Genomic DNA, 26,669 nt, shown 5'->3' on the forward strand with positions numbered 1-26,669 from the left:
ACATCTGTGTTTCAGGGGTGCCTGGGTGGCTCGGTTGGTTAAACGCCTGACTTTTGATTTCGACTCAGGTCATGATCTCATGGTTTGTGAGTCTGAGCCCTGCATTGGGCTCTGTGCTGACAGCCTGGAGCCTGCTTAGGATTCTCTGTCTCCCTCTCTCTCTGCCCCTCCCCAACTTGTGCTCTTCCCCCTCCCCCCCCCCCCCCGGCCAAAAAAGAACACATTTGTGCTTTAAAACCTGGTTACTTGAAAATTATAAGCCAACAACACAACTGATGCAAAGATCTATCACTGTACACGGTCAATAAGTCAGAAAACCCACCACAAGTTACACTGATTATGATGAGCACATTTGGGGGGCCATCAGACACATCCCCTATTTGAAAAGTACTGACAATAACTTAGAATTTAGCTGAAAGAATGCCAATCAAAAACCAAAACCGACCCAAGATGGTCCTAGTAATTCATCAGTAACAGCATTCTTCCTGGAAGCAATGCAAATTTCACATTTTCAATAGAATACTGAGAGTCTTCAGGAAACTTTAGTAATATATTAATTTTAGTTTAAAAAATTCAGGGTCTTGTAAATAACTCACTTAATAGAATATTAGAAAGTAAACCACCATAAAAACTTCACGTAGACCCTGGCCCTCTACTGTGAGCTGAGAACTGTTCTCGGGGGATCATGAATGGAACCAGCGATGAGCAAATATTCTGGTCGCAGGATCTCTTTTTTTGTTTCTTTTAATTGAGGCGAATGAAATTCACATAATCATAAAAAGTGTACCCTTCAGTGGCATTTAGCGTATTCACAGATTGTTGAGTAAAACATTAGATGATCACTCTCCCCAGCCACAGTTAACTACTAACTTACTTTTTGTCTCCCTGGATCTGCCTACTTGGTCTGGATATATTATATAAAAGGAATTATACAACATGTGACCTTTTGTATCAGGCTTCTTTCACTTAACATAATGTTTCTTTTTTTGTTGTTAAAGTTCATTTTATTTATTTTGAGAGACAAAGAGACAGCGTGAGCGGGGGAGGGGCCAAGAGAGAGGGAGGGAGGGAGAGAATCTCAAGTAGGCTCCACACTGTCAGCGCAAAGCCCAGTGCAGGACTTGATCCCACGAACCATGAGATCATGACCTGAGCCGAAATCAAGAGCCGGACGCTCAACTGACTCAGCCACCTAGGCGCCCCTTATCATAATGTTTCTGAAGCTCACCCACACTGTACCATGTATCAATACTTTATTCCTTTTTATGGCCGAGGAACATCGCAGTGTATGGATAGACCACAGTTTGCTTATCCATTTATTATTGGTGGGCACTTGGGTTGTTTCCACCTCTTGGCTATTTGGTTATCATGCTGTTATAAATAGTCACGTACAAATTTCTGCGTGGACATAGGTTTCCATCTCTTGTGGGTATCTGCCCAGGAGTAGAATTGCTGGGTCATGTGGTAACCGTATGTTAAAAGTTTTGAACTACCTAACTAATTTGGAAGTAAATTTTAAAAAATAAAAAATAAAATAAAATACAAAGTTTTGAGGAACTACCAATCTGCTTTCCACAGTGGCTGCACCATTTTACATTTCTGCCAGCCAAGTATGAGGATTCCTGTTTCTCCACATCCTTGTCGACATTTGTTATTCTTTTTGCCTAAAGTCATCTTAGTGGGCATGACGTGGTATCTCAGTGTGATTTTCATTTGCCTTAATGGAATGACCAATGATGATGCACTTGCTAACTATTTGTCAGGACCTTTGTACGTTATTAAAAAACATTGAGGCCCAAAGAGCTTTAACCCATGTCGTTATAGCTAGTGATACCATATTTAGACACTAAAACAATTAAATTTAAAAGATATTATTTATTGGTTCTCTTATAAACAATAGTAATAAGTTCATTATATGTCAACATCAGAGCAATGACATCATCACGTATCATGTAGTTTCTGGAAAACTCCACCATACACTTATAAGAGAATGAGCATGAAAAAGGTAAATAACATGTTAATTATTATAAAAAAATTGATCTCCTAGATCTCCCTCCCCAAAATGAGTAATGATAATTCAATTTTACTCAAGATAAATAACACTAAAAAAAAAGTTTTGTTTTTTTCTGGCCTGGGATTTCTCTCAACTGAGAAAACATGTACTTGGGGGAAGGGAGGATGTAGACACTGAAATCTGGATCATTTTTGTTAGTCATAGAAAGGGCAGAAAATGGTTCTGTAATCTGGCTATGGATTTGCTGATGCCTGCCCACATTTTTAAATAACACTTTTTTGGCCTTTCGTAAATGAAAACTGGATGCTTTATTAACCTTTCATTAATCTCCTTGATCATGTGATTTTTGAGAGTGGGTGGGCATAGAGATTTATAACCCGGTGGTTCTCAAAGTGAGGTCCCCAGACCAGCAGCAGCACCTGGAACGTGTCAGAAGAGGACATCTTTGGGCCCCGCCCCAGACCTGCTCCTCAGAAACCCGACATGGGCCTTCTGTGGTCCAACAGGGCCTCCAGGTGGTTCTGATTTGCTAACTGATTTGCTAACAGTTTGAGGACAACTGGGGTGACCTTTCCCACGTTACACTCTGTCAGCATGATCTCCCTCCCTGCTTTGCACTTCCTTCTTCTTTCCTTCCGCCCATAAACATTGGATGTTTTAATCCCTTGTCAGTGTTTTTATGACACTGATTTGGAAATGTAGACATTCACACATTATGCATCTGTCTCTAAACATCACATTCATGCAGACCAAATTCAGAGAATCATTTATAACAATCCCACAGAAACTAAATCTTAAAGGGGCGTGTTAGTAATATTCAGGTAGAGCTTTGCCATGGATACAGTTCATCACCTGGGACTTAGATTACCCTTCTTTTCCAGCACACCTCCAGTAAAATCCTTTTAAATACAGAAGCTCCGTGATCCCAAGGGCTCGGTTGCCCTCTGTTGGTGTTACCCAAAGATTACTATGCCATGGCTTCTGTTTAGAAATTCACAATTGAAGAAGGTTCAGTGGAAGGAGGCTAGCTTAGAGAACAGAGCTAAGGACAAAAAGATTCAGAGTTACCCGTTCAGAGTTCTTGGAAGGTGTTCATTATGGAATGTGGCCAGGAGAATGGGCTAATCACCCAGAAGCTGGGACAGGGATCTGCGTCAATCAATGGAGAGTCCAATTACATGGGGTAAGGAGTGTGTGTGTGTGTGTGTGTGTGTGTGTGTGTGTGTGTGTGCATGTGTGCATGTGTGCGTGTGTGTGTGTGTGTGTGTCTATTTATATTCTATGCTAGGGTTTTCCTTGGGATTTCTAAACTGGGAAGTATGGATGAAATGAACATGAAGCTACTTTTCTTTAACCTGTATATGGTATGGAGAGAGTCCCCTGGTGCTCAAGCTTCAATGAACATGTAGACATGAAAATAAGACCTAGAGTTCTGGTTGTCCCTCCCTGTTCCTCCAATGACCTTAGAATTGCTGCCCAGAAGCAGGTCGAGTTCACTCATTGGCACTAGAGAGCTGGCTTTGTAATGAGGTTGCAGGCGCCTGGGGCTCTGGCATGTGGCTTCCGAGTTTTCCAAAGCCCAGGAGATCTCACAGGAGATGCGTCTTGGGTGAGTGTTCAACTTCTTTGATTTTGCTTGTGCTCCGCGATTTCTGAGGTGTTCTTGGCTTCTTAGCACTCCTGGTTTTCTAGATTGTTCTTCTACTCTTCCTCCTGTGGCGATATAGCTATGTCACAGTCATAGGTGTAATACTGCACCAAGAAAAATGTGATCCCCACCCTAAGCCGACATGGGTAGAGCATTCAACATAAGCCCCCGTTGACCTGCTAACTTAAAGTTCCACCCCCAGATCCTGTTACCTTCCCACATTTCAGATCCTGAAATCCGACCTCAAGGCCTCTCCATGCCTCTGGAAGCCCAGACCGGCTGCCCCATGGTCCTTACAGCATGGTAGTTCCATCATTGTTTGGTGAGCAGATCTGAGAAACAGCCCAGGGGAACACTTCCATTCCCTTGTCAGCCAGAGCTGGGCAGTTACAGGTGCCGAGGCTGAGTGGGTCTCAGAGAATGGACTCCAGGATGGGGTCTGCTTTGCTGCGGACCCCCAAGGGGTGTCCTGCTCTTTGTATTTCGTCCTGGTGTATAGTGGCTAAGGGTCCCATTGTCACACTCAAAAACCTGGGGTCATCCCTGGACCATCTGTCTTCCTTAACCCTCATTTCCAGCCACCTGGAAAATCCTGGTAATTCGATCCCCTTATATATTTCTTGGCCACCTGGAAAATCCTGGTAATTTGATCCCCTTATATATTTCTTGATTCTTTTCCTCCTTTTTAACAGGTGCCCACTGACCTAGCTCATGTTCACATTGTCTCTCGTGTGGATTTATTCCATCATAACATAATCAAGCTGCCACCATGATTACTTGCTCCCTTAAATCTAGCCTATCTTGTAGACAGACTGTTCAAAGGGCCAGTGCTACCATTTTCCCCATAGGTAAAGCTGCTGTGGCTCTCTGTTGGCCCCAGGATAGGGTCCGAGCCCTTCAGTCTGACCCGATCTTCCACGACGTGGTCACTGTCCATCTGTAACAGCACCACACGCCTCGCATCCTGGTGTTCAGAACTGCTCAACTTCTCCTGGACGTTGTCATGCCCTTTCACCTCGCCTTACCTGTCCCCACGCTCCCCCTGCCTGGTATCCATCTCCTGCCTTTCTTCATCTGGCCATAGGCACCATCAACTCTAAAAACCTTGCTGGCACCCCCATGTAGGGTCAAGTGTCCTTTCTCTTTGTTCCTATAACATCTCACTCTTGGGCTTTAAGAAAATGTATTTGAGGGGCGCCTGGGTGGCTCAGTCTGTTGAGCATCTGACTTCGGCTCAGTTCATGATCTCACAGTCCGTGAATTCGAAGCCCCGAGTAAGGCTCTGTGCTGACAGCTCAGAGCCTGGAGCATGCTTCAGATTCTGTGTTTCCCTCTCTCTCTCTGCCCCTACCGCACTCACGCTCTCTCTCTCTCTCTCTCTCTCTGTCTGTCTGTCTGTCTCTCTCTCTCTGTCAAAAATAAATAAACATTAAAAAATTAAAAAAAAAAAGAAATCGTATTTGAAATCTGTATTTGCCCCCCCCCTCTTCTCCTCTACTAGTCTGTAAGCTCCTTAGAGTGGGGGCCATTTGTATTCACCTTTGGGCCCCGAGGAAGTGCTTGGCACAGAGCGGATATTCTTATGATAGTTTTTTTTCTAATTGAGATAGGATTGACATGTAACATTGTGTAAGTTTAGAGTGCACAACATGTTTGTACATTTTCATGTGTCGTATTTATATATTGCAACATGATTTGCCACCATAGTTAGCAGACGCCTCCGTCGTGTCACATAATTATCATTCCTTTTCTGCAGTGAGAACGTCTAAGACCTAGTCTCTTAGCAGCTTTGAAGCACATAATACAGTATTGTTGACTGTAATCTCTATGCTGTGCGCTTGATCCCCAGAACTTACTCCTCTTCTAATTGCAAGTTTATGCCCTTTCACCAGCATCTATATACGAGATATTCTATAATTATTTTTTGAACTATGTGGAGGACAGTAGGTGCAGAAAAGGGATAATAATGGTAACTAACTGTGCTAAGTGAGTCTCATGAATTGAAAACTCCTAGTTTCTATGTTTTGCATCTGTGTTATGCAATAGAGTAGCCACAGTAAACACTATTAAACACTTGACATGTGGCTAGTGTAACTGATGAACTGAATTTTAATTATATTTAATCTATTTGAGTCTAAACTTAAATATCCACGTATGGCTGGTGGCTACCGTATAGGACAGTACAGTCCTAGACTTTCACCAGCCCTTACTTAGTCCACGGGAACATCTGACTAGTGCCTACCTCGCTCACAGCTCCCATGGAGCAAGGATGTGGGCATGGGGTGCTGGTGAATGATTAACAAGCAGCTCTCTGGTTGTTAGGAAAAGTTGGCCTATTTCCATGGTGTAAATAGTCCCACCACGCCCTGTTTCGAGCTACCAACGCGACATAACTGAATACGGAGTTGGGAAGAGAGGTGCGGTAACACACCGTCTTGTTGCATAATTCCTCGATACAGACACGATAGGTGTAAATAACTCTGAGAACAAACCAACTCGTAGAATAATTAGAAAGTGGTTAATTTAGAGTGCTTATTAACTTCGTTTTTAATATAACTTATTCAGTTATGTCTATGTACTTACTTTTTTATAATGGCTCTGTTTAAAGACAGTTCACAGAATTCCTGAAAATGTAGCTTCTGGCTGTCAGGAGCCAGTGTAAGTCAGATCTTATCACTGGCTCCTAGTAATTAATCCAAAAAAGTAAAAATAGTCAAATGTAGGATTTCTTGTGGCCACAAGAGGGCACCATCAGATGAAATTAGAGTCTAGGAGGGATTTTTTTTTTTTTTTTTTTTTTTTGCACTAGCTCTCTGGCAGAAGGCTCAGTTTGAGGAATGAGTTTGAGTCTCCTGGAAGACTAATTCTGGGAGAGCTTGTGGAAATTCATCTAGATTCAGGCTGTTCGTTATTTTACAACGTAAATTCCAAACCTTTACCGTTCCCAAATAGCGTCATCACTTTGTGTCTGAAGGCTTTTAATACCTAAGCTCCTAAATGAAAAGTTCCTTGCTGGGTTTCAAGTCTTGTCAGCAAGGGGAGGCAAGGATCTACCACATATCGAGCTCCTACAGTGTACTGGGTACTTGACATGCTTCATGCCACACGATCCTAAAAGAAGCCTTAGGAGTCAGCTAACACCATAGAGAAGCTGGTCGACAGCCAGGTATATGAGCAACTCCCAATATAATAACCCGAGGGGGCTTGCCCTCTGCATCCCAGTAATTTGCACCTTTTTAATTCACACGAGGACCATCGGGAGTATATTGTGGGCCTGATGACCAATATGACAGCAAACGAAATCTGCTGGCCTTTCTCTGCCTGGGCCTCTATGGGATCTAAGAGCTCTGGGTTGTGGGGGGGGGGGGGGGGTGAATCTGTGTCTTCTCAGGGTCTTGCTGGGGAATTTATATCAAGGTTGGTTAGAATGCACCCTTGGGGGGTGGTGCTTTAGGGATGCCCTAAATAGTCAGGAGAGTAACATAGTAGGTCTAACACTCCACTGTCGAAAGCGAGGGAGAAACGGGCCTTTTTGTTTGTGTGTGGAATGAATTCACTCTCTTGATGCTTGATAGTGTCTGTCTACGCAGTGGTTCTCCAAGTTTGGTGCCTGGAAGAGAAGCGTCAATCTTGCCTGGGAATTTTTTTAGAAATGTCAGTTTTCAGGCCCCACTTCAGACCTGCTGAATCAGAAACTCTGGGGGGTGGGGCCTGCTAGCCCATGTTTTAATAAGCCCTCCAGGAAATTCTGGTTTTTTTCTAATGTTTTTTTTTTTTTTATGTTTACTTATTTTTGAGAGACAGAGCGTGAGTGGGGGAGGGGCAGAGAGAGAGGGACACAGGATCCGAAGCAGGTTCCGGGCTCCGAGCTGTCAGCACAGAGACCGACACGGGGCTCACGAACCGTGAGATCGAGACCTGATCTGAAGTCGGACCCCTAACCGACTGGGCCACCCAGGTGCCCCACCCTCCAGGAGATTCTGATTAACAAGTCCACCCAAGTTTGAGAACCACTGGCCTAGCACAGAGTGGTCAAAACGGGATCAGGGGTGCCGGGGTGGCTCAGCTCGTTAAGCGTCCGTGTCTTGATTTCGGCTCAGGTCATGACCCCAAGGTTGTGGGATCCAGCCCTGCATCAGACTCTGCACTGACAGTGTGGAGCCTGCTGGAGATTCTCTCTCCCTTTGCCCCTTCCCAGCTTGTGCTCTCTCCCTCTCTCTCTCTCTCTCTCTCAAAATAAATAAATAAACATTAAAAGAAACTGGCTGCATAGGTATTCATTGGCTCTGAGGAGCTTTAAAACAGAAGCAGTATCTCAGGCAAATCTACAGAGCTGGAAAGTAGGTTTGTGGTTTCCAGGGCACCGGGGAAATGGGGAATTGTGCGGTACAGGGTTTCTCTTTGGGGTGACGGAAATGTCTAATGTGTAATGAGATAGTGGTATATACACAGCATTGCTAAAAACCGCTGAATTGTGCACTTTAAAATGGTTACAATGATGTGTTTTATCTCAACTGGAAAAAAAAAAAAGTACTAATATCTTGGCCCCCCTCTTAGAGCTTCTGGGTGGAGACCAAGCATTGGTGTCCGAAAAACATCTCTCCTGGTTGTTCTAACCTGCAGCCACGGTTGAAAATTAAGGCCACACATGGTGCCATCCCAGTGGAGGGGGCTGTGGTGTGAGCATCTGCCCCAGGCAGAGGGGGCGCGCAGAGAGGAGAGCTCAGGTGGATGTGCCCACTGGTCTCCTTGTAGCCCAGTGATGGGGGCAGAAGTGTCTGGGGCTCTACGCTCAGGTTGCGGTTTTGGCCTTTGCCGCGCAACCCTGCTCGCGTTCCCTGATGGGTTGGCCTGTAGCTGTATGGAAGGTTCTGAGGGGTGGGTCGTGGGGACATTCATAAGAGAAGCGGGAAGCCCGGCACACGGTAGGCGCTCAGCCCGTGCCAGCGCCCTTTCCTTTCCCGTGTCCTCGCTTTCGTTCTTGGTGATCGATTCTGTGGGGATGTGTGCTGGCGGGGTCTCTCTCTACTGCCCCCTCCCCGGGCTGCTGCTGGCTAGTAGGAGAATGGGGTGGGCTGGGGGGCGAGGGGATCTCTGCCCACGCACGCTGCCCACACCGGCTTCACCCGCTAGCCGGGACAGGGGCTTCGTGACAGTGCGGGACTCACCATCTCCGCTGCCAGGTGAGCCCGCTCAGAAGGACGATACTGATCAGCAGGAGGACGCAGCCGGCCACTGTCAACAGAGAAGCAGTTCAGCAAAGGCGCTGGGCGAGGGCACAGAGCATTCTGAGGCGCCCCCCCCCCACCCCCCACGAGCGAGGGTTTCCCGAGGAGGAGAGCCTTCCCCGGTAGCTCCCGCGGGACATGGGATCCTGGGAGGCTCAGGGACTGGGAGGGGGGCAGTGGGGAGCTGGGAAAGGGCATGGAGCCTTGCTTCCAGGGGCTTGGTTCTTTCTGGGGGGAGTGAAGGGACAGGCACTCTCTTCAGAAAGCTTCAGAGGCCTCAGTTAAGGAGGCCCTGAGTGAGGGCTGCCATGGGTGAAAGAAATGTCAAAATACAAGGATAAATGATAAACACATAAGCATCTCTTGAAAGTATTCATATTTCCCAAATGCTGCTTTTCTTCCTTCCTTCCTTCCTTCCTTCCTTCCTTCCTTCCTTCCTTCCTTCCTTCCTACCTGCTTGCTTATCTATCTATCTATCTATCTATCTATCTATCTATCTATCTACTTGCTTATCTACCTACCTACCTACCTACCTACCTACCTACCTATCTACCTATGTACCTACCTACCTACTTGTTTATCTATCTATCTATCTATCTATCTATCTATCTATCTATCTACCTACCTACCTACCTACCTGTCTACCTACTTGCTTATCTATCTATCTATCTATCTATCTATCTATCTATCTATCTACCTGCTTGTTTATCTACCTACCTACCTACCTACCTACCTACCTACCTACCTACCTGTCTACCTACTTGCTTATCTATCTATCTATCTATCTATCTATCTATCTATCTATCTATCTATGTACCTACCTACCTACTTGCTTATCTATCTATCTATCTATCTATCTATCTATCTATCTACCTACCTACCTGCTTGTTTATCTACCTACCTACCTACCTACCTACCTACCTACCTACCTACCTGTCTACCTACTTGCTTATCTATCTATCTATCTATCTATCTATCTATCTATCTATCTATCTACCTACCTACCTACTTGCTTATCTATCCATCTATCTATCTATCTATCTATCTATCTATCTATCTATCTATCTATCTATCTACTTACCTACCTACCTACCTACCTGCTTGTTTATCTATCTATCTATCTATCTATCTATCTATCTATCTACCTACCTACCTACCTACCTACCTGTCTACCTGTCTACCTACTTGCTTATCTATCTATCTATCTATCTATCTATCCACCTACCTATCTACCTACCTACCTACCTATCTACCTATGTATGTATGTATGTATGTATGTATGTATGTATGTATGTATCTATCTATCTATCTATCTATCTATCTATCTATTTGCTTATCTATCTACCTACCTACCTACCTACCTATCTACCTATGTACCTACCTACCTACTTGCTTATCTATCCATCTATCTATCTATCTATCTATCTATCTATCTATCTATCTATCTACCTGCTTGTTTATCTATCTATCTACCTACCTACCTACCTACCTACCTACCTACCTACCTACCTACCTGTCTACCTGTCTACCTACTTGCTTATCTATCTATCTATCTATCTATCTATCTATCTATCTATCTATCCACCTACCTATCCACCTACCTACCTACCTATCTACCTACGTATCTATCTATCTATCTATCTATCTATCTATCTATCTATCTATCTATCTACATACCTACCTACCTATCTACCTATCTACTTACCTACTTTATCTATCTATCTATCTATCTATCTATCTATCTATCTACCTACCTACCTACCTATCTATCTGCCTACCCATCAAACCATCAGTCTTAGATGTGCCTGACACAGTCTAGTTTTCTTTTTCTCCTCCAGGCTCTATTGGTATATACCAGACATGTAACCCCGTGTACATTTAAGGTGTACAAAGTATGGATCTGATGTGAGTCCATATTACAAAATGATTACCACCATAGTAGTAACTACCACCTGCACCATGCCTCATAACTACTGTTTCTTTTTTGCGGTGAGAACACTTAAGATTTACTCTTTTAGCAAATTCGAGTATACAACACAGTATTGTTAACCATAATCACCATGCTGTATGTTAGATCCCCAGAACTTATTCATCTTCTAATGGAAAATTTGTGCTCCTTGACCAACATCTCCCCATTTCCCTCACCCCTACCGTCGCCCCAGTCCCTGCAACCACCACTCAGCTCTCTGTTTCTATGAGCTTGGGTGTTTTTTCCTCCTTCAAAGCCTGTTTTTCTCTCCTACCAGGAAACAATTGTACTGTTTATGGAAGGTTTGGGGTTTTTTTTTTTTTTGTCTCTTTGCATGCTTATACTGCATCTCTTCCCCTCACCTCCCTCACCTCCCCTCTGTCCTTCCCCCCCCCCCCCAGGCCACAGTATATTTTATCATTTAGGATCTGTTCAGGAGGAACTTCTGGGGGCTGGTTGGGACTTCACACCCAGCTTACTCTAACTGATTACCGCGAGTTTATGCTGTTAGTATCTGGATTAGTCTTTTCCCCGTATAACTTCTATACAGCGTAAGGAGGGGGTCATTTTAAACTAACCAACCAAACCCACCAGACCAACCAAGCAACATATCCCACAGTCTCTGTTTGGGGTATGTTTTGTCAACAGCAGAAGGGACCCCCTACCCACCTGCTATCTGATACTCGGTTGTGAATACGAATGACTCCGTGGTCATAGCCGCTTCCGTATGTTTCTGGAAATCTGTGCAGAAAGGAGAGGAGGAAGTGTTCAGTTTGTGCTGACAATCAGACGGCACAAGCTGGGGAGTGTCGGGATCTCTCAGTGAGTGGGAACCCCAGAGGCTGGTGGAAGGGGTGTGAAAGACAAGGGTTTCACCCTTCTGCCCCGAGATACCACCCTCAGCCTGTTCTGTCCTCGTCCTGACACTTGCTTTTGACACGTTTGAGGGGCGGGATGCGGGTGTGGATCCCTGAGCCGTGGACCGGAGGGGTTGCTCTGGGAAAACCGCCTTCCCCCTCTCTGGCATGACAGTTTCAGGGCCCAGCTTTTACCCTCCCAGAAATTCTAGACGTACCTGTAGTACTTGCCGTTATTGAGGGACAGGAAGTGTCACTCCCAAGAGCAGCATCAGTGCTGGCTTGAGGCTCTTCGTCATCTGGAGGAGAGAGGAGGTGATGGAGGTGGAGAGCGGGGTGGGGGGGTCTCACGTACACCCTGCCCCGCCCCTATCAGCCGATCCCCAGATCAGATCAGAGTGCCGTTCTCGGCAGGTTGTCTGGGGCCACAGTGCTGCGTGGCTCTCTGTCAGGGTTACAGGCAAGGGGGTAAGCAGTCCTGGCAAAGCTGGGTAACAGGGAATTTGGCCCTGATCCTGGCTCCGTGCAGCCCTGAGCAGTTCCTTGTTCTCACACTCCGTACTGAGCCCTGGTTTCCATCTGTGGCTTGGAAACCGGTCATCATACTACAAGTACCCCTGAAACACCAAATGAAATAGAAATGCACAAAAGGACAACTTTTCTCTGTAACAGGGTCCCCATTCCCTGTGGGTGGTTCCAGTTATCCAGGACGCTGCCCTGCCTTGTCGTCCTTTTACACGGGAAGTGACAGACACCCTGGCCAGTGTGTGGCTCACACTGCGGGAAGAAAGCACAGCATCCCCAAAGAGTCCAAGAGGAAGACACAGGGTATGGCAAGTGGTGGTGTTCGGGGACGTCGTCAAAGAGATGTGACCGCCAACTGACCCGTGGGCTGGACCTGGGCACCCAGAGGCTCCTCACCCCCTCCGCTGTGAGTGGGATGTGGGTTCCGCTTGCCTTTCCTGCTCCCAGAGGCTACTCCAAGGGCAAGCCTTGAGACGGTGATGTGGTTGAGACCACCTGCACGGTATACGCGACTGAACCCAGTGAAGGCCTGTTCAAAAACTTTTAACATCTGGCGAGTGAGTGTGGAGATCCCTTCATCTCGCTGCCGCCCAGGAAAAGCCTCCTGTGTAGGTTCCCTTTGCTTGTGACAACTGCCACCTACCAACAGTGGCCTTTGCCTGCCTCTTCCTTTGGTCTCTCCCTCCTGTGCTCCATTTATGGGGGCAGTTTCAGATTTCACCCAGGGAAACTCCTGGGGAGGGTTACCAACCGACAGGTGGTGAGCTAAGAAACCTGTGACACTTACAGTTGGTTACACGTAAGTAACCATGTACGGCTGGTTACATGTAAAAATAGTAATACGGTTTCGGAATGAAACTAGCAGACCTCAACCTAGGTGGGTGGTACACCTGTGTGAATGAGTGTGCATGTGCATGTGTGTGCGTGCACATGTGTGTGCTTGAATAGGCCCCTTCCCTGCACGTTTGCACTTTTATCAAAGCACAGGTGGGAATTACAGAAGGAGAGGGGCCTGTTAACAGCGAGTGCTGTGCGAATAACGAGTTTACATTATACACTAGTAAATGAGACACGCATGGGTGGCAGGCTGGACCTGCCCTTTTGAACGGGAGGAAGCGTTGGCAGCTTAGAAGAAGAAGTCGAAGTTCAGGGTCAGCTAGGAAGGGGCTGCATTATCACCAGTGCGGTGGCATCTGGGGTGCTCTGGGACACTGGCAAGGTCCTCCCTCCTCTTCCATTTCTGCCATTTATCCTTGCTCAGGGTACAGGAGACCTTAGGTGACAGAGACCTTACTTTATCTAGTCTAATTTCTAGAATGAGCAGAAACAGAGACCCAGGGAGGTGAAGTGCTGTGCCCAAGATTACACGGCTGGTAGGTCAGGAATCCCATCCTGGCCAGCCTGATGGGAAAGCAGGGTGGTGGACCCACGAAGGGGCCACCGTACCTGGAAACCAGCCGTCACTCCTTTCGCTTATGCACTGGAGCGGGGGCTGTGTCCACGTTGCCTTCCCACAGATCATTTTGCAGACACTCTTGGCAGGACCCCTGTGCAGGGCCCTGAATCCCTGCATGCACTGGTAGTGAACTGCCTGCCCCACCACAAAATGGTAAATTCTCCTCGAATCTTCATGTTCCCAGGGCGGAGGCTCCCTGCAGTGACCTGGAAGAGGAAAAGGAAATTCTCAAGGCAAGTTGGCGACGGCATGGTGAGTGAATCCCAGTTGCCCCTTCCTAGAGACTGGACCTTGGTTCTTTTTATTTTGTTCATTCATGCGTTCATTCATTCATTCTTTTATTCAACCAATACGTATTGAGAATGTCTCTGTGTCAGGAACTTTGCCAAGCTCATTGCAGGAAGGCACACAGACCCAGTCACTCCTGCAAGAGCGGACGATCGGTTGAGTGAGAAAGCAATGAGGGTAGAATGTACTGAGTATTATAGCTGAGCAGACACTTGCTGTGGGAACACAGAGGAAAGAGAAATTACTTCTGGTGATGGCGAGAGTTTCCGTAAGTGGACAGGAGTGGGAAGGGCCATCTCGGCTGAGGGTCAAGGGGAAGCTCAAGCCCATTTGGGCCAATGAAATGTGCAGACCACCCTGGATCTCCGCTGCTAAGTGAGGAGGTACATCCTCAGGTTGTGGCTTGTGGTCATCTTGGGGCCATGGCTGGAGGACTGAAGATAAAGCCAAAGCCGGAAGGAAGGAAGGGCTGAGAGAATCTCAGAGAAATGGAGCCTGATCAAGCCATACCTAACGCTTGCCCTATGTGAGTCATGCCAAGGCCTCTGAAAATTCCTCATGCCCTCTAACCTTCCACTCGCCCAACTAAAACCCAAGCCTGACTGGTCTACAACCCCGGTGATCATGTCCTGCTCTGATTTATTCTCAGGTTTCCCAACCCCACCCAAAATCTGCATATATGGAGCCACATGTACCCTCTCTCCCTAGACATGTGGATCTATACATATGCCTTGACCTTACAGGCCTTCCACAGTCTGATTTCTTTTAAAGTATCTTCTATATAACCCCTCTGCTCCAGAGGGAAGTCCCAGGGGGAGCCGAGCGGTCCTGTCCTGCATGGTCTGCTCTAGTGTAGTACCTTGCAAATCATGACCGCACCTGTGATTTAGTCTCAGAATAAAATTTCTTTTACAGCCGATAAAATCCATAATGGTCCGAACCTGTTTAAATTACATTTACTTCTTTCAAGTGGAAACATCCCCATTAAGATGATCTTTGAAAGGGCCCTTGGCCAGAACCAATGATTATCTCTTGAGTAAGGACAACAAACATTGACCTCCTGAGAAACCTTTCAATAACTGTGCAGGGGAAGATGGGAAAAAGAGAGAAAAACAATTAAATGTGTTTTGAAATGCCATTCAGTACAATGTTGGACGCACAACATAAAAACATCACGTTGCCACAACGCCCCTGGATTTGTCTTTTTTTTTTTTATAAGAGAAGATGCAAATAAATTCAAATTAATTTAAAATAAGGAATCAGTTGAAAGATTCTCCAGTCTAAGTCAGGAGACCTGAGGTCTTACTCCTAAGTGATGTGGGTTTAGCCGAGTATTTTAACCTCTCTCTATCTTAATTTCTTCAGTCAATCGAAGTAATAGTCCTGCTCCTTGACTCAGTGGGTTATGAGGTTCAAATGAAATTATATACAAGATGATAAACTTTTTTGTAAGATTATAAAATTAACACAGGACAATAGGATCTTGTAAGGTCAGTGGGTCCTCCACAAGTCAGGCTTTCCTAACGGGCTCTATTTCTTCCTGACATAACAACCGGAGTGCAACATGATTCATTTTAGAGTTGCAGGAGCAACTGGGTAGTTAGTCATGGTGCCCACTCAGACCTGGCCCATTAGCCAGGAGGTGCCTGCAGCTTCAGTACTCACCAGTGTGGTTCATTGTCTTAAAGGGAAAATGCAGAGCGTTTCCTTGAGGGCACAGAGGGTTGTGTACTCACATTGGTATCTTCTGTTGGCAGCGCTGGGCACAGTTAGTCCCAACACATGCTTTTTGAATTGAGTTCAATTGAATTGAATTGAACTGAATTGAATTGAATTGAACTGAGCTGAGCTGAACTGAATTGAGTTGAGTTGAATTGAATTGAATTGAACTGAACTGAATTGAATTGAACTGAACTGAATTGAGTTGAACTGAACTGAACTGAATTGAATTGAATTGAACTGAACTGAATTGAGTTGAATTGAATTGAATTGAACTGAACTGAATTGAATTGAACTGAACTGAATTGAGTTGAACTGAACTGAATTGAGTTGAATTGAATTGAACTGAATTGAATTCAATTGAACTGAACTGAATTGGGTTGAATTGAATTGAATTGAATTGAACTGAATTGAGTTGAACTCTATTCAGCCAGCTCCCAAACCAGGAGGAAGCCCAGAGCCCAAGTTGGCTTGAAATGCTGAGCAGCACTACCACCTGCAAACACGATACAACAGTTCTTGTTTACCTGATATCCTTAAAGAAGAGGGTAGTGGGACAGACTTCCCTCCTTTGGGGAACACACAATAAGAGAAGAGTTGGCTCCTGGGAGTCAGCCGGACAGCCACTCAGATGCACTTCTTACCTGGAAGGTTAACTTGGTCCGTGGGCTGCATTTGGCTCTGCATTCCCATGGGGCTTTTTCCCTTCTGTTCTTCAGGTTTAGGGATAACTTGTCCATCTGTGGCCCTTGGGGCTAGAGAACATGGATAGAATGAAGCAAATCACTTCACAAATGCTTAAAATAGAAAACATTCTTGTGTGTTCATTTACTCAAGAAGAGTGCCTTTCCACTGCCTGCAACATGCCCAGCAGTATTGGGGTGTGGGGGTTACAAAGAGAAGCCACACCCTGCCCTGCCCTTGGGGTGCTTTCAGCATTGGCCTGTCAGTATCCCCATGCATGACGGCAGTGCCCTACAACATGTTTCTGAAAGAACTGGTAGATTTCTGGGGTTTGTGTGTCTCCCCAAAGGGGAGTCCATTCTGCCATCCATCTGCCAACCTGTGGGCTGACTCCCTTGTCTTCCTAAAGCAGCTCATTTAAAAGTTAAAGGGATGAAAAACTTAAAAAAAAAAAAAAAAAAAGCAGGGGGGGCGGGGCTCCTGGGTGGCTCAGTAGGTTAAGCCTCCAACTTCGGCTTAGGTCGTGACCTCACGGTTCATGAGTTTGAGCCCCACATGGGGCTCTGTGCTGATGTCTTGGAGCCTGGAGCCTGCTTCGGATTCCGTGTTTCTGTCTCTGCTCTCCCCCACTTGTACTCTGTCTCTCTCTCAAAAGTAAATAAACATTAAAAAAATTTTTTTTGAAGTTAAAGGGATACAATCTTAAAGCAAGGAGGAGAGGAGCCTCCTACCACACTTGTCTCCATCGTGAAGGTTTTGGCAAAGGAGTTGAGCATAGGCACTGCTGTGAAGGGGGTGGGGGGTCAGGGTTCTAGCCGGAGGTCTGTGGAGGGTGTGCTGGGAACAGCAGAGCAGTGCTCTCAGACTGTGCAGTCCACGCGTGGTATAGCTGAAACAGAATGCACTGTGGCTCACGGACACCATCTCCAGGGGTAAGAAACAAAAGGACAGAGGGTGCCTGGGTGGCTCAGGTGGCTGAGTGTCTGATTCTTGATTTTCTCTCAGGTCATGATTCCAGGGTTGTAAGATCGAGCCCCAAGTCCTGTTCCACTCTGGGTGTAGAGCCTGCTTGGGATTCTCTCTCTCTCTCTCTCTCTCTCTCTCTCTCTCTCTCTCTCTCAAAATAAATAAATAAACTTAAAAAAAAATTTTAAAGGACAAACAGACCCACCAGTTTTCACCATGTTCTGTTATCACAGAGTGCATAAAAGACCTCGTAGAGAAATTGGTCTCGTGAGAGCTTTCAGGATTCAGTTGAGAACAAATGTTCAGTAGCAAAACTATGGTATTAGACCAACTCAGGCTTAGAAAGCCCCTTGGGGGTCATTCCCTCCGAACTCCACTCTGGGGAGGTGACCGGCCACCATCTCCCAGCGAGTGGCCCTGCCTTCTCTGTTCACCCTCAACAGCAACGATGAGGTTTGGGACCCTTAGTGCACAGCTGGTTCCAGTCACTGCGGGCATTGAGGGCCACGAGGCTCTCAAGCCAGGTTTTGAAGTCCAGAGATAAAGACATTCGAGGAGAGCAACTTCCTCCTCCTCTCTGCTTTCCTAGTGCAGATTTGGGGCCTTGCTCACACACCAGCCTGACCCGCCTGCGGGTTGTTAATCCTGCTCCCCCAGCCCAGCAAGGGGCTTGTGAGACTGAACAAGAGGCAGCAACCTTTTGGGGGTAGTGGGGTCTTTGGGGGGAATACTCTTCGTGTTTTGGAATGCCCTGACGCTGGGCTGGAAGGCCCGGGACCGGTGATGCTTTCTGCCTGACCGTATATTTGACCTCGGAAGACATGCCCGGAAGACCCCGTGGTGGCCACAGTGAATATGTGGGTAATAGATAAGACAGTGACATGGGCTTCTCTTCCCTTTTTACTCTCATCGGGGGAGGAAAGGCCTCGCCCACTGCCTCTGCTTTTCTACCCAGAGCCTCTTCCTTAGGGCTGCAGGGAAGGGCACTGAAGGAGAGGGGCAGAGGCATCGCGGGGACTAGTTAGGTGCTCACGTGGCCGTGTCGCTGCAGGTAGAGCCAGGATAGGCGTGTGTCACCAGGCAGGGTGTGGGCGGCACCAGGCGTGAGCTTCGGGGGCAAAATGCGAAACAGTAAATGCAGCCTGGCAGGTAGATTCAGCCCACTGAAATTGTTATTATTTTTCTTATTCTTTGCATAGGCTCATTCTGACTCTTCTTTTTTCATTTTTAGCTTTAAAAAAATTGTGACAAGGAGCGCCTGGGTGGCTCAGTCAGTTAAGCATCTGACTTCAGCTCAGGTCATGATCTCACGGTCCATGAGTTCGAGCCCCACATCAGGCTCTGGGCTGACAGTATGGAGCCTGCCTGGGGTTCTCTCTCTCTCTTTCTCTCTGCCCCTCCCCCACTTTCACGCTTGGTTTCTCAACATAAATAAATAAGCTTTAAAAAACTTTTTAAAAAATTGTGATAAGTTATACATAGCGTAAAACTTACCATATTCATCATTTTTAACGTACAGCTCAGGGGCATTAAGTGCATTTACAGTGTTGCAAACTAGATTTATTTTCAAATTGTTCAGTAATTATTAGTATAATGTCTGTTCCCTCTCTCCCCGCAAAATGTAAGTTCTCTGAGTGTTGGGGATCCCGAGTGCCTAGATCAGTCCTTGGAACTGGGAGGCACTCCTTAAATATTTGTTCAGTGAACTGTTTTCCAGGAACCACTGAAATGAGTTGCTGGATAGTCTGGGCTGCCCACTTTTCATCTGTAGGGCTGCGTGAACAAAAAGCTGGAGCTCTGGCCCCCTCTGAGCTGTAGTCCTTCTGTTTCCTGTGGTGTCACAAAAGGGCACACTTACAGGTACTTATGCACCGGCATTTGTTTTCCCAGGAGGAGTGGCTCGAGTTTCCTGCACACAGCATGAAGGCTGACCCGTTGCTTATTCTGCGGAAGCCCTTCTTACATTCACAATTTAACATGGTGCCCGTCTTGTATGTGAGGGCTTTGAATGTGGCGTGTTGGATATCTGGCGGGTTTTCATCGCACAGTTCTGCAAAGAAAAGGAAGCATGTTGGGAGGTCAGGACCTTCCGGTCACGTGCTCACACACTTAGCCTTGCCATGATTTCATCACACATCCCTGCACTTTATTTAATAAAGGATTTATGGGTACCCCACATTTTCCTAGAAACAAACTGAGACCGTTGCCATCGTCCCGTAGAAACTTTTGTATCCGAGATGGCTCAAAATGTAACTTCAACCAACTTCCTCTCCAAATTACAATATGTTTCGAACTAAATGAATAGAAATGAATGAGCTTTTATTCTGAATATGCCTCGTGCTGGGCAAATATAGAAAGAGAGGAGAGTACAGATTATAAGAGGAAAGGAAGGAAGGGAAGCCATGTAAATTTGAGGCACAACATGTATCTGTGAGAAATACTTTTCAGGAAATAAGGATTGTCAGAATTTCTATAAATAATGACTCCTTGCCATTTTTTCTTTTCCTTTTCTTTTCTTTTTCTTTTCTTTTCTTTTTCTTTTCTTTTCTTTTCTTTTCTTTTTAAGAGATATGTGTAAAGTGCTGTACTCAAAGTCTGGCAAGTAGGAAATATATATATTTTTATCCATCTGCCCATCTATGAGTTTACCAGATTCCTTCTCACACCACAAAGACCTGACCCTTTCTCAGCTCCCTCAATAATCGGCACTGGCTTCCCACCAAGGACACTTGAAATAGTGGCCAAATGTCCAAGTATTAAGGGAGGAAAAAAAAGCACTGCTCGAATCAGGTAAAGGATTCTATTGCATATCTTACAACAAGTTCTGCTTCAAGAGGTTCGATTTTTAGGAAAAAAGCCACAGGCTGGATAAATAAAGTGGACAGGAAGACTTATAGCAAACAGAAGGTGAGAAAGGACAGCCTCTCCGTCCACCAGTACAGGCACCAAATCCAGTCTGGTTGCCGCACTGGCAAGGACACTCTACTGACTGCTTAGTAATTGCTCAGTTGGAGTGAAGCTTCTCTGTGCTCTCACTCTTTGCCCAGCATCTTGCCATGCTGAAGGCCACCCTCATCATCCCAAACCCAGGATGATCCTGATCTCCTGAATAACAGGAAGTGGGAGAGTGCGGGCAGCGTGCCCCACTTCTGACCAAAAAGGGACTAAATTGAAGCAATTTGAATGGCTCGGAGGGCGAGCGATTGAAAAGGAACACGTAACATATGCACTCGATACATACTGGTAGTCATAATCGATAATAAGGCGAGAAAGGTAGCATGGTGGAACAGGGGGAAAAGTGGGCTTCTAGATCCCAGCTCCACCAGCTTACTAGCTATACAGCTTCATTGCTTTTATTTATCTAAGGCAATCCCCAAACCACGCCCCCCAGCAACTTATTTTGTGGACATCAGTGCTGATTCTAAAGTTTATATAGAGTGACAAAACAACCCAGAATAGGCGACACAATATTGAAGGAGAAGAACAAAAAGGGACGACTGAAACTACCTGACTTCAAGGTTTACTATCAAGCTACAGTAATCAGAACAAGGCGGTATTGGTGAAAGAATAAATAAATAGACCGATGTAACAGAATAGAGAGTCCAGAAATAGACCCACATTTGATGTCACCCGATCTTTGACAGAAGAGCCAAAGCAATACCATGGAACCAGAAGTCTTGTCAATACATGGTGGTGGGACAACAGGACATCCACATGCAAAGAAATGGAACTAGACACAGACCTTAGGTCCTTCCCAGAAATTAACTCAAGATGTATCTGGACATGTGAAGAAATAGGAAAAAGTGACCCATTTGGAAAAAAAAAGGAGTCAATTGATGGAGCATCTGGGTGGCTCAGTCTGTTAAGCATCCAACTCTTGATTTCGGCTTAGGTCATAATCTCATGGTTCATGAGATCAAGCCCCACGTCAGACTCTACAGTGACAGTGTGGAGCCTGCTTGGGATCCTCTGTCTCCCTCTCTCTCTACCCCTCCCCCACTCTCTCCCCCGCTCTCTCCCAAATAAATAAACTTTAAAAAAATTTTTTAAAAAAGGAGTAAATTGAAACAGAGTCTAAAATGACCCAGATTTGGGAATTAGCAGACAATTGACTGTCATTTATTTTTATAAGGAAAGTTTTAGAGGAACAAAGCCACACCCGTTCATTTACATTTTGTCTGTGGCTGCTTTTGTGCTATAATGGCAGAGTTGAGTGGTTGCAACAGAGACTACATGGCCTACTAGCTGAAAATATTCACTCTCTGGCCCTTTAAGAAAAAAATTGTCAGCTACTAATTCTAAGGAAACATGATAATAATGAGTGAATCAATAGGATATCTCAGAAGGTAAAACAAAACTATAAAAAAAAAGAACCAAATAAAAATTCTAGAACTAAAAATTACAATATCTGAAATGAGCTTAGCCACACCTTGAAGACAAATCAAATAGAAATTATCCAAACTGATGAGCACAGAGAAAAAATTTCAAACAAAAATTTGAATAGACCTTCAGTGATCTATGGGATAATATCAGATAGCTTATCATATTTTTTAATGCTTTTTTTTTTCTTTGAGAAAAAGAGAGAAGCAGGAGAGGGGCAGAGAGAGAGAGGGAAAGACAGAGAATCCCAAGCAGACTCTGCACTGTCAGCACAGGGTCTGATGCATGGCTTGAGCTCACAAACCGTGAGATCATGACCTGACCCGAAATTAAGAGTGGGACACTTAACTGACTGAGCCACCCAGGCACCCCAGTCTATCATATTTAACTGAAGACCCAAAAGCAATAGGAGAACAAGAATGGAGCTGAAAAAGTATTTGAAGAAATAATGGCCAAAAAAGGTCTGAAATTTGATGACAAACATTGACTTACATTTCTAAGATGCAGTTAGAAATGTAAGCAGTTAACTCCAAGCAGCATAAATATAAAGAAAACCACACCTAGGTACATCATAGCGACACTGCTGAAAACCAAAAATAATGAGAAAATCAGAAAAATAGTCAGAGAAAAAGGACATGTGACATACAGGGAACAATAGTGAGTAACGACGGACTTTTCAGCAGAAACAATGCAAGTCAGAAAATAAGGGTAGAATAGGTTTAAGGTTGTAAAAAGAAAAAAAGCCTGTAAGTCTGGAATTCTACCTAGAAAACATATCTTTCAAAAATGAGGATGAAATTAATATATTTTCAGATAAAAGAAAGCCTAGAGAATTTGTTACCAGCACACCTGCGTTATGAAAGATAATGCTGAAGGAAGTTCTTCAGGCTATAACGAAATACAGATCTACAGGAAATAATGAAGAGTGCTGGTAAATATTTACATAAGTGGAAGGATCAGCTTTTAATTTCTTTGAAAGAAAACTGTTTAAAATAAGAAAAAATCATGTATGGTGAGTTTTATTATAGATATAAATGTAAAATATATAACAACTACAGTATAAAGGTTGGGATAGAAAAGTGGAATGTTTCTATCATAAAGTTCTTATAATATGGAATGATACAATATTAAAGTCTAAGGGGATCGTGATAAGTTAAGGATGCATGCTAGAAAGCTTAGAGAAACTGCCAAATAATAATACAAAGAGCATAGCTAAAAATGGCAATAAGAGACATAGAGTATTAAAATACTTATTTTGTTAGCCAAAATTAAGAGAGAAAAGGGAGAACAGGAATACAAAACCAAATGAAACACCTGGGAAACACACAAGAGGGCAGACTTAAAGCCAACCACATGAGTAATTATACGAAACATACATCAAACACATAAAATTAAAAGATGGAAACTTTGAGACTGGATAAAACAGCAGGACCCCAACTCTGTGCCGTCTACAAGAGAACATACTTTAAATACAAAGACAATAATAGGTTGAAATTAAAAAATATAAAAAGATATTATGCAGAGTATGCATAAGAAAGCTGGGGTGGCTACATTAACATCAGAAGGTAGATTTCAAAATAAGAACCGATATTCACAGCTTACTTGATTGCTTACATAAAAGTACTAAGAAATCTGCAAAATAACTACTAGAACTTAGTAAATTTAGCAGTCTCAATATACAAAAATCACTTGTGATTAGTTCTGTATGCCAGAAGCAACCAATTACAAAATTAAAAAATTTAAAAACAATTTCATTTATGATAGTATCAAAACTCGTAAAACACTCATGAATAAATTTACCAACAACTTGCAAGGCTTTTGGCCTGGAAACTCTGAAACATCACCAATATAAATTAAAGAACTATGTAAATGGAGAAATGTACAATGTTTGTGAATTGGAAGATTTATTTTTTAAAAAACGATGTCATTTTACCTTAAATTTTGCAACACATTCAATGTAGTTACAATTGAAAAAAAAATCCAACATGCTTTTTGGTAGAAATTGGGCAAGTTGATTCTAAAACCTCTTTGGAAACACAACAGACCTAGAATTTCTAAGACAATCTTAAAAAGAATGTACAAACTTGGAGAATTCACATCATCTGATACCAAGATTTTCTATAGGGATGCAGGAACCAAGACAGTACATATTGGTAAAAGGATAGACAAGTAGTTGGGAAGCCTGGGTGGCTCAGTGGCCTAAGCGTCTGACTTCAGCTCAGGTCATGATCTCACAGCTCGTGAGTTGGAGCCCGGAGTCAGGCTCTGTGCTGAGAGCTCGGAAGCTGGAGCCTGCTTGGGATTCTGTGTCTCCCTCTCTCTGCCCCTCCCTGCTTGTTCTCTCTCTCTCTCTCTCTCTCTCTCAACTAATAAACATTAAAAATTTTTTACAAAAAGGATAGACAAGTAGAGTAATAGAACAGAAAGAAAGTCCAACGATAGACTCACACATGTACATTCAGTCGATTGTTTTATGGATATGCCGTGGTAGTTCAATGAGGGCATGAAAATTTTCTCAACAAATGTCCTGGAACAAATGGATAAATTTATGGGGGGGAAAAGAACCTTACTCCACATATAAAAATTAATTTTATTATGCATCTAAACATAGGAGATCCATACCCTCAATTTGTCCATAATAGGTGTACATATGAAAGTCAAAACTTGTAAGCTTTTTTAAGAAAAAAAATTTTAGTGTTTATTTTTGAAACAGAGAGAGACAGAGCACGAGCAGGGGAAGGGCAGAGAGGGAGACAGAGAATCGGAAACAGGATCTAGGCTCCAAGCCATCAGCACAGAGCCTGACGCAGGGCTCAAACCCAAGAGCTGCGAGATCATGACCTAGCCAGTCGGTCGCTTAACTGACTGAGCCATGCAGGTGCCTCCAAAACTCTTAAGCTTCTAAGAGAAAATGAAGGCAAATAGCTTTGCAAGTTAGGGATAGGCCAAGATTTCCTAGAGAGGACCCCAAGCGCACCAGCCATTCAAGAAAAATAAATTAAAAATTTATTCTCATCCCCAAGACATTAAGAAATTTTAAAAATAAGCAATAGACTGGGAGCAAATGTTTGCAACACATACATCAGACAAAAACACTTGTGTCCACATTATATAAAGAACGACGAATCAATACTAAAAGGCAAACAACGCAATAAAATATGGGCAAAGACTGGAACAGTCATTCTCCAAAGAAGACGGGTGACTGTCCATCAGCATACTCAACATCATTAGGCATCAGGAAAACGCAAATTGAAAACCACCTCGAAGTATTCCATTAGAACGGGCGATATAGATAAGACTGATGACAGCAGAAGTTGGAGAGGAGGTAGAGCTACTGGAACTCTCTCACAGTACTGAAGCGAGTGCAAAACGATACCATTCCTTGGGAAGCCGATGGGTTCTTGTTGTTGTTGTTATTGTTGTTTTTAGCGAAGTTACCTACCCTATGAGCCAGCCTATTCCACTCCTACGTTATTTATCTGAGAGGAGTGAAAACGTATGTTCACAAGACTTCCACAAAATATTTATAGAGGCTTTCAATAATCTCAAACATATCGTGTTGAACAAAAGAAGACAGACACGAGATAGTACCTACTGTTGGATTCCATTTGTACAAAGTTCGAGAAAAGACAGAACTAGCGTGTGGAAAGCGATCAGAGGAATGGCTGCCTGTGGTGCATGGGGTTGGCTCAAAGAAGGCAGGCAGGTGATGGAAGTGTTGATTATATGGGGGGGTACACATTTGAAAACTCATTAAATGGTACACTTAAGAACTGTGCATTTCACTATAATTTTGCCTCAAGAAAATCAGTTGAGAAATAAACTTAGCTTTCAATGTTTTATCAGAAAAAGAAAGAAAGAAAGAAAGAAAGAAAGAAAGAAAGAAAGAAAGAAAGAAAAAGAAAAAAAATAAACTTAGCAACTCTCATAATTATTCATAAGCACAAATAATCAAGGACTGACCTCAGATGCGTTTGGAATCTAATGACTCAATCATGAACCAAGAACATCTCTAAACACTTCAATTTTTTTTCAAGGCAAACAAATTACCTTTGAAGCAACATTGTGTCCTTGAAAACTGTTTAATTGCATGACAATATGCTTTTCTAGATAAGACCATGGAAATTCCCAGAGTCATCACAGCTTAGCCTGAACATCTGAGGACATCTATCATGTGGGGACAAGGGGAGTTCCACAACTTCTTTCTCCCACAGACTTCATTTTCATAAAAGCATCTTTCCTGGAATTTAGAAACACTGAAACTTCTCTGAACTGTAGCCAAGAACCAGTAAAGAGCCTGGCTAGGATCCTTTTCCCTGGAATGTCTTGCCAAGGCTGTTCCAAATATCATCTGAAGAAAGTGCGAGGTAGGAGAGTGTGGGGGATGTAACCCTCAAAGATCCCTTCCTTTTAAGGTAACCGGAGTAAATCTGTGATATTTTTAGCCTCCCTAGGTATCATAAAAAATATACATATATATAAAAATTTTAAAAACCCAGCAGTATAACATCTAACAAAAAGAAGAATCAAAAACACTTTGTCTATTCTCAAGTTTTGCACCGGAGTAAGGAAGGAGAATTCCACTTTATTTTTTTTTAACTTTTGTTTAATTTATTTTTTAAATTTACATCCAAGTTAGTTAGCATATAGTGCAACGATGATTTCAGGAGCAGATTCCTTAACGCCCCTTCCCCATTTAGCCCATCCCCCCTCCCGTTAGCCCTCCAGTAACCCTCTGTTTATTCTCCATATTTAAGAGTCTCTTCTGTTTTGTCCCCCTCCCTGTTTTTATATTATTTTTTCTTCCCTTCCCTTGTGTTCATCTGTTTTGTGTCTTAAAGTCCTCATAGGAGTGAAGTCATATATATGTCTTTCTCTGACTAATTTCACTTAGCATAATACCCTCTGGTTCCATCCACGTAGTTGCAAACGGCA

At 44.0% G+C, this 26,669-nt stretch overlaps 1 protein-coding gene across 2 annotated transcripts in view; it reads right to left on the minus strand.

Annotated features, from left to right (window-relative positions):
- Nucleotides 1–1,953: 1,953 nt before the first annotated feature.
- The window catches only part of IL2RA (interleukin 2 receptor subunit alpha), a 104,376-nt gene continuing 79,660 nt past the window's right edge, over nt 1,954–26,669 (minus strand). For both annotated transcript variants that reach the window (XM_042944793.1, XM_042944794.1), the window contains exons 2-8: nt 19,213–19,404; nt 16,349–16,459; nt 13,688–13,903; nt 11,935–12,015; nt 11,529–11,600; nt 8,831–8,897; nt 1,954–3,727 (exon numbers count right to left, since the gene is read on the minus strand). In XM_042944793.1, coding sequence (XP_042800727.1) covers nt 3,703–3,727; nt 8,831–8,897; nt 11,529–11,600; nt 11,935–12,015; nt 13,688–13,903; nt 16,349–16,459; nt 19,213–19,404 — 764 coding nt within the window. In that variant the 3' untranslated portion in view covers nt 1,954–3,702. The remainder of the gene's footprint in view (nt 3,728–8,830; nt 8,898–11,528; nt 11,601–11,934; nt 12,016–13,687; nt 13,904–16,348; nt 16,460–19,212; nt 19,405–26,669) is intronic.

Source organism: Panthera leo, chromosome B4, assembly GCF_018350215.1.
Source record: "Panthera leo isolate Ple1 chromosome B4, P.leo_Ple1_pat1.1, whole genome shotgun sequence".
NCBI classification, from domain to species: domain Eukaryota; kingdom Metazoa; phylum Chordata; class Mammalia; order Carnivora; family Felidae; genus Panthera; species Panthera leo.